General features: G+C 64.6%; 2 protein-coding genes across 3 annotated transcripts; one reads left to right on the top strand and one right to left on the bottom strand.

The window, feature by feature from the left end:
- Positions 1-1,562: 1,562 nt before the first annotated feature.
- On the top strand, positions 1,563-6,068 carry DALRD3 (DALR anticodon binding domain containing 3). 2 transcript variants are annotated; one of them, XM_084214174.1, is made up of 13 exons: positions 2,548-2,841; positions 2,969-3,258; positions 3,342-3,613; positions 3,812-3,870; positions 3,968-4,090; positions 4,215-4,285; positions 4,386-4,444; positions 4,760-4,842; positions 4,944-5,067; positions 5,153-5,211; positions 5,317-5,430; positions 5,656-5,724; positions 5,937-6,068. In XM_084214174.1, the coding sequence occupies exons 1-13, from the start codon at positions 2,578-2,580 to the stop codon at positions 6,054-6,056; spliced, it is 1,707 nt and encodes a 568-aa protein (XP_084070300.1). In that variant the 5' UTR covers positions 2,548-2,577; the 3' UTR covers positions 6,057-6,068. The 2 variants fall into 2 exon arrangements, with proteins under 2 accessions (XP_084070299.1, XP_084070300.1); XM_084214173.1 differs by having other exon boundaries at positions 1,563-2,841; positions 2,969-3,613.
- Positions 6,069-7,202: 1,134 nt separating this feature from the next.
- Positions 7,203-11,321, bottom strand: WDR6 (WD repeat domain 6; the record flags this gene model as incomplete). Its single annotated transcript, XM_084214172.1, has 6 exons — positions 7,203-7,697; positions 7,778-7,896; positions 8,087-8,203; positions 8,393-8,488; positions 8,770-11,185; positions 11,255-11,321. The coding sequence occupies 6 exons, from the start codon at positions 11,319-11,321 to the stop codon at positions 7,207-7,209; spliced, it is 3,306 nt and encodes a 1,101-aa protein (XP_084070298.1). The 3' UTR covers positions 7,203-7,206.
- Positions 11,322-11,333: the final 12 nt, after the last annotated feature.

The following is an 11,333-nucleotide window of genomic DNA, read 5'->3' on the forward strand; positions in this document are numbered from 1 at the left end:
TCCCCACGCGGTTTGAATTTCCCCCGTGGCGTTGCCGAGGGCTCCTCGCCGGGGCGGGGGGCCGGAGGCGCTGGGAGCGGCGGGGCCGGGCCGGGCCGCCTCTAGGCGCAGGTGCCGGGGCAGGTGCCCTCCCTCGGGGACGGCTCGTGTTTCCGGGCCCCGTCGGGGGCTGATGGGCTGGCACCAGTTGCTCCAGCCCCACCGGGGCTTTGTTCGGAGCCGTTTCCTTTTGGCTCGGTCGTGCCGCCCTCCCCTTGGCACCCGGCCCGCGGCGCGGGGGGAGCCGGCAGCACAACCCCGGTCTCTGCCGGCACCCCCGATCACAACGGCCCGGCGGTGGCTCCCACTCATCTCCTCCGCCCCGCTCCCCGCCGGTAAGTCGCCCTCTCCCCTCCTGACCCACCGACTGCCCCAGGCTCGGGGTGGCATGGCCGTGGTGCCCGTGCCCATCCCTCCGCGGCGCCAGCGCGGGCAACGGAATCCCAAAAGCAGCTGTCCCCGCTGTGCCCAGCTGCCCTGGGGTTTCGTTACCCGCGCTCCCGCCACCGCCTCGCCGCACACGCCCCTCGCCCCTGCCCACCACCCCGTGCTGGGCAAGAGCCGCGTGTCCCACTGCAACCCCTCTCGGGGCTGGGGCAGCGCCTGGGGCCACACTGGCAGAAGGGTGGTGTCAGAATGGGGGATCACCGCTGCCCAGCCTCGTGGATCAGCCCCTGCACCGGGCTGGGGGGCTCTTCTGTTTATTGAGCCCCCAACAGCTAAAAATAGCAGCTGGCTTCCTGGGAGAGTATGGGGAGCATGGCTGCTTGGCCACAGGGTGGATGTGGTCCCCTGCACCGCGGTGGTGCAGGCTGCGATACTGCCAAACTTCCTGCCCATGCCGGCTCTTCCTGGCCCTCGCAGCACCCCACCGCCTGCAGGGGTGGGCAGAATCCAGCCCCTGGAGAGAGATGGCTTTGGAATGACACGATCACTCCCGCTGAGCCAGCAGCCAGAGAGCCATCGGGGATGTCGTGTCTTTCCAAAGCTCTTTCGGCGCCTCCGAGAGCCCTCCCCGGGCCACTGCGCTGCCGGGGCCCACGTGGGTGGCCTGCGGGACACTCTGGGGATGTGGACGGATCCAGCCTGGACCCAGCTTGCGTGGTGACACAAGGTCCAGCAAGTCCCCCTGGCCGGGCAGGGGTCCTGGGCAGCTCCTGCCCTGCGGACAGTCAGCAGTTGGTCTGGTGTGAGCAGCGATTCTCAGATCACCTCTTGGCTGTGGGTGGTGCAGGGAGCACCCCACCATGGCACGGCTGGGGGATGTGTTTTCACTCCTGCCCTGGGGCTGCAGATTCTCACTGGCTGTGGGCTGCAGCCTTGGGGCTCCAGAGCTGCCTGAGGAGCCCCAAAGCCAGTTGTTGCATTCCTGGAAGTGCCCATGCAGCAGGATCTGCCCTCACCCTGCTCCCCCCGCCTCTTCCCCCATGAACACAAGCCCTGGAGGAACCGGTTTGGGCCCTGCGGGCAGAGCTCCTTCCTTTCCCCCCACCCCCCACCTGCCTTACCGGGGAGGGCAGGAAGGGCACAGCAGAAAGGGAGGTCCCTAACTGTGCTGTGGTGGCGTTTGGCGCTTCCTGCTCCCTGTCAGGCAGGCTTGGTGCCATGGGGCTGAGGGTGTGCTGGGCCCTTGCCCTGTCCCCAGTTCAGCAGCCACTGGCACACTTGTCAGGGAGCTGGCAGTTTGAGCTTTCTGTCAGATCTGTGCTTGAACCATTGCTGTGGAGCAGCTCAGCTCTGCAGATGTAATCAAGACCACGATGGCGTGATCTAATCGCTTCCACTTCCTTCTTCCTGGGGCTGATAAGCGGGACACTGCTCATGTGCTGGACACGAGAGCAGCCCACTGCGGCAGGCCCAGGAGAACATGGCAGGGTGTGCCCCCACAGCTGCTCATCCCTATGCCACACAGAGGCCATCCCGCAGGCATGTGGGTGCTGCTGATGTTCCTCAGCCGTCATGTCAAGAGTCCAGCCAAGCCCTGGGGCTCATGGTGGACAGGCTGGACTGCCCAGCCAGGGTCTGCCAGTGACACCATCCCACAGCTGGGGTCTGCCTCACACACTCCAGCCCATCCAAACCTCTCTTCCCACCACAGTTAAGGCTGCTGGACCTGCTCCCAGGGCCCCTTGTTGTCCCCTACAGCCCAGGGACCACCAGGCTGTGCTCTGGGCTGGGCCATGCCCACAGCTGCACTGCACTCCCTGCCCAGGGCTGCCCATTTCTGCCCAGGCCTCTCTGACCCCAGCACGGCCTCTGGCTCCTGCTCCCGCTTAGTTCCTGAGGGTTTTAGGTCTGGGCTCCCCGGTCTTGGAGAAGAGAGGACACCACTCCGACGCACCTCAGGGTGACACCATGGCCCCCTGGGCTGAGGCTGAGCGGGACCGACACCCTCTCGGGCCATTCGGGGTGTCTGGTTGCAGCCCTGTGGTCCTGACCTGACACACCCATCATGGCGTTGCCCGCCACACCCACCATGGCTCCGCGCCCGTCCCCCCAAGATGGCCGCCATGCCCGGCCAACGCGCCCTTCACCAAGATGGCCGCCCGGGAGCGCCGCACGCAACATGGCGGCCTTCTGGGAGAGGTGTTACGTCACTTCCCGTCGCGGTGGCGGAAGCGCGCCATGGGCGAGGAGATGGGCGAGGGCCGCCCGGCGGTGGCGGCGACGCTGCGGGCGCTGAACGAGGCCTTGGGGCGGCCCGCCGCGCTCTGGGTGAAGGAGAGCGGCGCCCGCAACCTGCGCCACCGGGATTTCCTGGCGCCGCGGGCCGCGCTGAGCGCCGCCTTTCCCGGCGGGCAGGTAGGCCGCGGCGGCGTGGGCAGGGCTGGGTCGGGAGCGGGGATTTGCGGGAGCGGTTTGATGGGGCCGGGGCCGGAGCTGCCCTGTGCTCGTGCAGCCCGGACCGCTCCTCGCCCTCCGCCCGCAGGTGTCCCCCGAGGCCGTGTCGTCGGTGCCGTCGCTGCGGGGCCCGGCGGTGCTGCCGCTGCGGGTCTGCCGGCAGACGCCGGCGGGGCTGGCGGTGCAGGTGCACCGCCCCGACGCCTTCCGGCGCCTGCTGGGGCCTCTGCCCGGCCCGCCTCCCCCCGCGGCGGGGCCGCGCACGGGCTGCGTGGTGCTGCACTGCCCGGCGCTGCGCAGCTCCGCTGCCCTGCGGCCCCGCCACCTCCGCTCCGTCCTGCTGGCCGACCACCTGGCCCAGCTGCTGCGTGCCCAGGGGTGAGTGCCTCCGGCCCGTCCTGCTCCCGGCCCCTTGCCGCAGGGGCCGCCGCTCCCAGTGCCTGCCTCGCTCTCTCTCGCAGGGTCGATGTCCGCCTGGTCCCTGCCCTCATCGAGGAGAGGAGCTGGGATGTCCTGCGGCAGCTCCGCATCTGCTGGCCCTCCAGCTCTGGTGGCTCGGCCCTCACTAATGCCATCTCGGCCTTGAAGGCAGCGCTGGGCCGGTGCTCCTGTGCCACAGTCTGTGAGCAGGGCCCAGGCACAGCCGAGGGTGTTATCTGTAAGGTGCACCTGAAGAGCTTCGTGGAGCAGCAGGGCTTGTTGGGCTATGACCCCAATCTAGATGTGCTTCTCGGTGAGCCTCACATGTACAGTAGCTCAGGTTTGGCAGTGGGGGTAGAATGGGTGCAAATAGGCCTGTTTCCTTTCAGCTGTTTTTAACAAAAATGGCTTGCCCCTCTTGTTCTCCTTCAGTCTGGTTTGAGCCTGGGGCAGACCCAGTGGTGGGAGGTGGAAAACTCCATGTCCCACTGTGCGTCCCTCCTTCTTTCAGTGACAGAGAGGACACTGCTGTCCTTGGCTGAGCTGCAGGAAGCTGTTCTGCAGTGCCCAGTGAGTGACCCCACAGCACTGCCCACCTCTCGCTTCCCAAGTGTCCCTTCCTTCTGGCAGGCAATAGGATTGAGCTCCCTGTTATGCTCTGTTGCAGGCCAAAGGCCAGAGCAGTTGCTGCAGCATCGTGCATGTTGTGAACTGTGAGGAGGAATTCCAGCAGCAGCAGCTGGATGTGCTCTGGAGGATTTTGGATCCAGAAGCCCACACAGCTTTTCAGGTGAGCAAAAGCAACCTCTCATCCTTCTCAGTGTGGCCCCCAGCATCCATCCTTGGCCCATGTCCAGGTTTAGAACAGGGCTGGATTTCACTCGCTTCCCAGCCTCAGCTTCTCCGTCTTTCAGAAACACCTTGTTTGTGGGCCAGTGAAGGTCACAAACCCCTCGTCACCCATTGGGGCAGACCAGTACTTCCAGTAAGTTGCTGTGCAAGGCACCTGCTGCTTTCTCTGCTGCTAAGGCTCCCTGTGGGCCTGCTCAGCCCACAGCAGGTGGCTCTGTCTGTGTTTCTCCCAGGCTCCGAAGGCACCAGATGTACGAGGCCTCTGTGATAAAGTATGGGGAGCTTGCACAAGGTGAGAGCTGGGGCTCCATGCATGGATGCTGCTCCATCCCATCTTCATTGCTCCCATGAGTCCACAGCCAGGGGGGGCTGCACCTGCAGGGTGCTCCTTCTCCCCTCCAGGATCGAGTCAGGTGTTGTTCTTGCTTTGGGAAGCCATCTGAACATCCAGGGCACTGGCACAGAGCAGCTCCTTCCGATGGGAGCCAGGGCTGGTGGTGTGGTGGTCCTCAACTACTGCCTGGTCCTGGCAAGGGTGTCCTGCCTGGGTGCATCAGTACATGGGAATAGAGCGAACTGTGCATAATGGCACCTACATTCTCCACAGATGAGGCCTGGACAGAGGTGATTGATACCCTGACGGTGGCTGCCATCAGGTTTGAGATGCTGAGCACTGCTCACCGGAGTCAGGTAGGTCACCAGCTTGCGTGGAGCCAGGGCTGGCAGGCTGTGGGAAGAGTGGAGTGGATCTCTGCTGAGCAGCCTGGACTGTGACTTTTCCTTGCCTTTAGATCACCCTGGACCTGGAGAATAACAGCATCTCCACTAAGGGAACAAAGAGTGGTGCCTTTGTGATGTACAACTGTGCCCGACTGGCCACGCTCTTCAACACCTTCCAGCGGGCTGTGGAGCAGGGTGAGCACCAGCCCCACCACCCTCTGACAGCCACTTCTGGAGCCACAAGGGCTTCTTTCGGCACAACAGTCTCCCTGCTTTCCAGGCACATATCCACCTCTGCCACCAGTGTCTGAACTGAACTTCTCCTGCCTCCGAGAAGAGGTGAGTGCTGAGACAAGGAATGGGGGGATTGTGCACCCTCGGCTCTGATGATGGATACTACTGGCCCAGGAGGATCTGACACTGAGACATGTAATCCCTTCACAGGGTGAATGGCTTCTGCTCTTCAACTATCTCCTGCCCTTCCCTGAAGTCCTGCAGCAGGCAGCACAGCTGCCCCCACCCTCCAAGGGGATACGGATCACTGTCAACACAGAGACAGTAAGTGCCATGTGCCACAGCATCCATAGATGCAGCTCCAGCAGTTCCAGCCCAGGGCAAAGCTCCATGCCAGCAGGTGCTGCCCATCCCTGTGTGAGCAACACAGGGACAGTGCTGAGAGAATAGACGGCCATGTCCCTGGGGCAGTTCTGCTGTGCTTGGGGTAGGTGAGGGCCCAAGACCAGCCAGAATTCACTGTGCCATGAGAACGTCTCTGCCTTGTAGGTGTGCAAGTTCCTGATCCAGCTCAGCATGGATTTCAGCTCCTACTACAACAGGGTGCACATCCTGGGGGTGAGTTAGGTGTCCCAGCCTCAGCCTTGTGACCCTGCAGTCCTTTTGGGACTGCACTGCTCTTGGTGGGGGGCAGCCATATGAGGAATGGTGCCAGGAGTGTGATGGCCCCCTATCCCATCCTCCAAGGGAGCACAGGCAGCAGTGCCTGCAGGGCCAGCCTGTCGAGGAGCAGTTTGGTGACCAGTTCCAAGCTGCCTTTTTCCCTGCAGGAGCCGTTCCCTCATCTCTTTGACCAGATGTTTGCTCGCCTCCAGCTGCTGGGAGCAGTGAGGGATGTGTTCCACAGTGCCCTGGCAACCCTGCACCTCCCTCCTCTCAGCCAGATCTGAGCCACTCCTGAAGAGCTGTACCATGGTGTGACAGTCACCTACACACCACACTTTGGGGGGGAGAACAGGGCACATTGTTCTGGCAGGGCAAGGGCTGCTCCAGTAGCAGGCAAGGCACAGTTCAGCCCTAGGGAGGCGTTTCCCTTCCTGTGGTCCATGGTGTCTGGGGATTGGTCTGTGCTCTCTGCAGCTGTGTCCAGTGTGGGACATGGATGCTCCTCCACATCCACACTAGTAAAAGGGAAAAGGGCTGCCGTGGCACCCCAGAAGCTGGGCTGGGAGTACTGGGGAGATGGCAGTAGGGACCAGTCACCACAAAGACAGACAAATGCCAACTTCACTTCCCTTGAAATTTTATTGAAAGGTGCTCCGTGCTGGCAGGGAGCTCCTGAGGCTTCTGGCTCCTGTTGGGCTCTGAGCCAGGCCCCAGTATTGGGATCCAATACACTTGTTGCTGGACAACCCCTCTATGTGTCTGACCTCAGGTTGTTTGTCCTTCCTTTCTTCAGTCTGACTGTCCTGGGTCCTGCTGCTAATGCAGGAAAAACCCACCTGGCCTGAGGGGGGTGGTATTTGTGGGCAGCCCAGCCACCCCCCATGCCACAAGGGTGCTGCTGTGGAGGATCAGTGTCCCTGTGCATTTCAGCACCATCCTCAGCTTTGCAGGGTCAGTACTGTCACACAGGGCTCTGTCTGTGGACACATAAGGCTGCAGCCCGCCATGTGTCACAACAGGCCCTGACCCTTCCTGGCCTCCTGCTGCTCTCAAGCTCCCAGGGCTGGGCCATATCCTCAGTGCCCTCCCAAGCAAGGTTCCTCTCTGAGACCAAGACTGGAAAGCTGACATGGGTCCTTCACACCTTGAAGAGTTACTCTTGGGCAATGGGGACTAACAGCCCGACTTCCTTACTACACGGGGAAGCCCTAGGCTTGTCCAGGAGCGATCACATCTGCCCTCTTTCCACAGACCACTGGCCTTGAGCACCACAACTATGGCATGTGCCTAAAGGAGCCAAGTATGGCTGTCCCCTCAGGACAAGACACACGAGTGTGCAGGCTGGAGGCAGGGACCGCAGTGATGGGCAAAGCCCAAGTGCAGGGTGCCCTCCGAATGCATGCAGGGACCTGGATGTGTCACACACCTGCCCCATTACTGAGGAGCCTCTTGTGGAGGAGGTTTGGAGGAGGCTGTGCCACACAGCATCTCCAGGCCCTGCCCACAGAGCACACAGTAGTACCGCAGCTCGCCCTCGGCCTCCATCACCTCCCAGCAGTCCAGCTCAGCTAGGTCAGGCACATGGAAGAAGGTGGTGCTGAGGGGCACCAGCTCGCCTGGGCAGCGGTTCCACAGCGTCAGGCGCTGGTCCACTGAGGCAGAGAGCAGCAGGTCTGGCCGCAGCACCCGGATCCCCGTCACATGGGCAGCATGGGCACAGGGCCTGGACACCCGCTCCAGGACCTGCAGGCAGGTCCCTGCCGTGGCCTCACCCCTGCCCAGGGCTACCTCCAGCAGGCAGACGTGGATGGAGCCATCATCACTGCCGCTGGCCACCAGGTACTGTCCCTCGGGTGTCTCGCGGATGTGAAGACTGTTCACGCCGCAGCTGTGGGCCGTGACTGTGACCAGCGGGGCCTCCAGGGCTAGGAAAACAGGCTCGGTCATGAGAGCAATGCTCACCTTGTTAGAGAGAGCAGAAAAGCTGCTGGGCAGCAGCACTCACCCAAGGGCTGCATCTCTCCCTCTCCTTGCTGCAGGGCATCTGCTGCATCCATGATTGGGCCAGTGATGTCCCAAAAGGCAATGCTGCCATCAGTGGCTGCACTGCACAGGAGGTACCTCCTAGAATCGGGGGTGTAGAGGGAGTCTCTGGCTGCAGCCCTGGGGGTCCCCACAGAGATCCGTGGAAGTGGCAGAACAGCCCCCAGGGATTAACTTCTCCCTTCCCGCTGCCTGCTGAGCTGCCAGCACTCTGCAAGGACAGACATTTCTCCCCAAGCCCATTGATTGCAGCCCAGCATTCAGGGCTCACCTCTCTCCTCCTGCCCATGTGTGCAGGAACGCTTCTACTTTCAGCACACAGCGCTGGTGGTGAAATGACTCTGCCACCAGCACCAACTTCCGAGCAGCCTCCAATAGCCCAAAGATCCTGTAATGGAGCAGAGGCCAGTTGGCTGTGGGAGAGTAGGAGCTTCTGGCTCCACTGCCCCATTTCCCACCATGCGCTGTCTTATGGCCAGCTCAGAGCAGGCCACATCCCGTGGCAGCAGCCTCCTGTTTTGAGCCTGCTCTGCTACCAGCTCCATTCTCCCTGTCAGGCCCCATGATGGCTCCTCACCGGACTGATCCATCGCTGCAGGCAGCAGCCAGGAATTTCCAGGGTGTTGGCAGCTGCTTGGTGCTCGTCCCAGGCACAACTGACAGGGACATGTACCTGCAGCAAAGACACAACATTCACCAACACCTCTGGGGCCCCAAGGAGGTGGGTGGTCCAGGAGAGCAGCCCTGAGCCTTTCCCTAACACCAAAAGCCCCTTGAGGCCCACAGGGCACTGTACACCACGAACCACACATGAAGCCACGCTGGCCCTGTCTGCCTCAGCTGAACCTGCAGCTGCACAGAGGAGGTATTCCAGTGAAGGCCCGTGCAGTTCCCAACACCCTCCCACACTGTGATCACTACTAATCCTGCCTTGGGCAGTTCCCTGATCATCACCTCGTCTCTGGGTCCATCTTGACAAGCTTGTGCCTGTTCTTCTTCTGCTCCCAGTGCTTGTCCAGCCGGTGGGAGGCCACGTGCATGACCTGGCAGGCCACAGCACTCTGAGCCGCTGTGTCCCCAGAGCACAGCAGCCGGTAGCACTCGATCTGTGCACGGCCGCCTGCAGAGAAGAGCAGGGCAGACAAGCCCTCGTCACCAAAGTCCTCATCTCCAGGTCCCATGGCAAATGCCAACGTCCTCACACTGGAAATGTGGTCACTGAGGCGGGCAAGGGGCACAGCTGCCCGAGAGTTCTCACTGAGCACCAGGACACAGGCCGTGGTGTCCTCACTGCCGGTGACAAACACGTTAACGGTGACCTGGCCGGGCACCTCCACGGCCCCCAAGCGCCGCACGCAGGTGATCTCCCGCCCATGCAGGGATGCCAGCAGCACTTGCTGCTCGCAGGGCTCAGCCTCATGGTGGTACAGCATCACATCCCCAGACTTGATAAAGGCGAACACCTCGGCCAAAGGGCTGCTGCAGTAGCTCCAGGAGCGGTGCCCGCCCCCACAGGGGATGCAGTGGATGTTCTCGCTGGTTCTGCTGCTCCACACCACAAAGTTGTCAGCGTGAAAGCCCAGCACAAGCAGGTCCCCATCCGAGGTGAAGCGCAGCTCCTCAATCCATTGCAGCCCTTTGCAGGGCCTGTGCTTCTGCAGGACCTCCAGTTGCTGGTCCCGCAGGCGGAGCTGGCGGTAGACACCATCCCGGCCTGTGCTGTAAATGTAGCCCCTGTGGATGGTCACCGAGGTAACTCCTGTCTTCCCGTGCAGTCCAAAGAGCACTGACAGTGGGGACTCAAGAGGAAGAGCTTCTTTTTGCAACAAGCAAGAGGACCCCAGCTCATTGTTGGAGTCCTCAACAATGGGGCCAGTGCCACCATTGACAATGCTGGTTCTTTCTGCAGCCCACCCCGAGGAGCTGCTGCAAGGGAAGAGGAGGAGGGAGCCCCGGCGGTCCCCACAGACCAGGAGCCCTTCCTGGGGCAAGAAGGTGGCACAGGTGTGCCAGCGCTGCTTGCAGGGCGGCAGCAGGTACCGACCCATGAGCCGCACCCAGGGTGCCTGCCCGGGGCGGTGGGTGACGTCCAGCCAGAGCATCTCCCCGTCGGGACCAGAGGCCAGAAGAGCAGCAGCGGTGTCGGGGCGCAGCCCGGGACGGGGGGCCCAGCTCAGCCCGTGCACGGCCCCCTCGAACAGTGTGAGCTTGGTGGTGGCCCCGGGGCGGCTCAAGGCGAAAAGGAGGAGGCGCCCGTCGCCGCCGGCCACGGCGCAGAGCGTCTCGTCCCATCCGCGCAGCGGGGCGGTCGCCAGCACGGCGCGAGGCCCGCTGGCGGCGGGGTGCAGCACCGGCGTCCAACGCCCCTGAGCCACCTCGAATGCCTCCAGCCCGCCCGCTTCGTCCAGCACCAGCACTCGTTGCGGCCCCACGAGCAGCACTGCCCGCGGCCGCTCCCGGGCCCCCAGCGCCGCAACCGCGGGGACCGCCCCCGCGGCCTCCCGCCGGGGCTGCCAGAGCCGGACGCCGCCGTCGTCGCCGCCCGTGGCCACGCGGCCGCCAGCGGGGCGCAGGGCCAGGGCGCGCAGGGCCCCGCGGTGCCCGCGCCGCGCCCGCCGCACGCCGCCGCCGCCGCCCCACTCCAGGCAGGCGCCGTCCTCCCCGGCGCTGACCGGGAGCGGCCCCCGCAGCACCACGGCGGCCACTCGCGCCGCGTGCCCGTAGCACACCAGCAGGCAGGTGCTGGCCCCGTCCCCGCCGCCCAACTCACCCACGGCCCACAGCCGCACGCTGCGGTCTTCGGAGGCGGAGGCGAGCAGCCCCCGCGACGCCGCGTAGCAGAGCGCCAGCACCGCGCCCCGGTGCCCGCACAGCTGACGCTGCGGGGCCGTCGCCGCCGCCGCCCGCCACACCACGACGTTCCCCGTCGCCGTGCCGGCCGCCAGCGCCAGCCGCCCCCAGCTCATCCCCGCCAGCACGGCGCAGCGCAGCGCCCCGGCCCCGCCACAGCTCGCCTGCCGCAGCCAGCGCCCGCCGCCCCACCACTCGTAGAGCGCTACGGTCCCGCCGCCCAGCGCCAGCGCCAGCCGCCCGCCCGCCGCCCACCGCACCTCCCACACCCGCGCCCTGAGCTCGCGCGCGGCCCCGCCGCCGCACGCCGCCAGCAGCGGCCCACCGCCCGCTCCGCCGCGCCGCACCGCCAGCACTGCCAGCCAGCGCCCGCCGAAGACCGCTACTCGCGCCGCCGGCCCGGGCCCCGGCTCGGCCCGCAGCCCCTGCACGCTGGCTTCACGCAGCACGCTCCGCCGGCCCGCCGCCGCCGCTGGCCCGCCGCCGCTCAGCCGAAACGCCACCACCTCCGGGCCTGTACCTGCGGGACACCGCGTCAGCCGCTGCCGCTGGCCCCGCCGCCCGCCCCCGTTCCGGTCCCAGCGCTCACCCGCCAGCAGCACGTCCCCCGCGAACTCCAGCGCTGTCACCGGCGCCACCAGAGCTACCGACTCCATCTTGGCCACACC

Source organism: Fringilla coelebs (assembly GCF_963513975.1).
Source record: "Fringilla coelebs genome assembly, chromosome: 13".
Classification (NCBI taxonomy): Eukaryota; Metazoa; Chordata; class Aves; order Passeriformes; family Fringillidae; genus Fringilla; species Fringilla coelebs.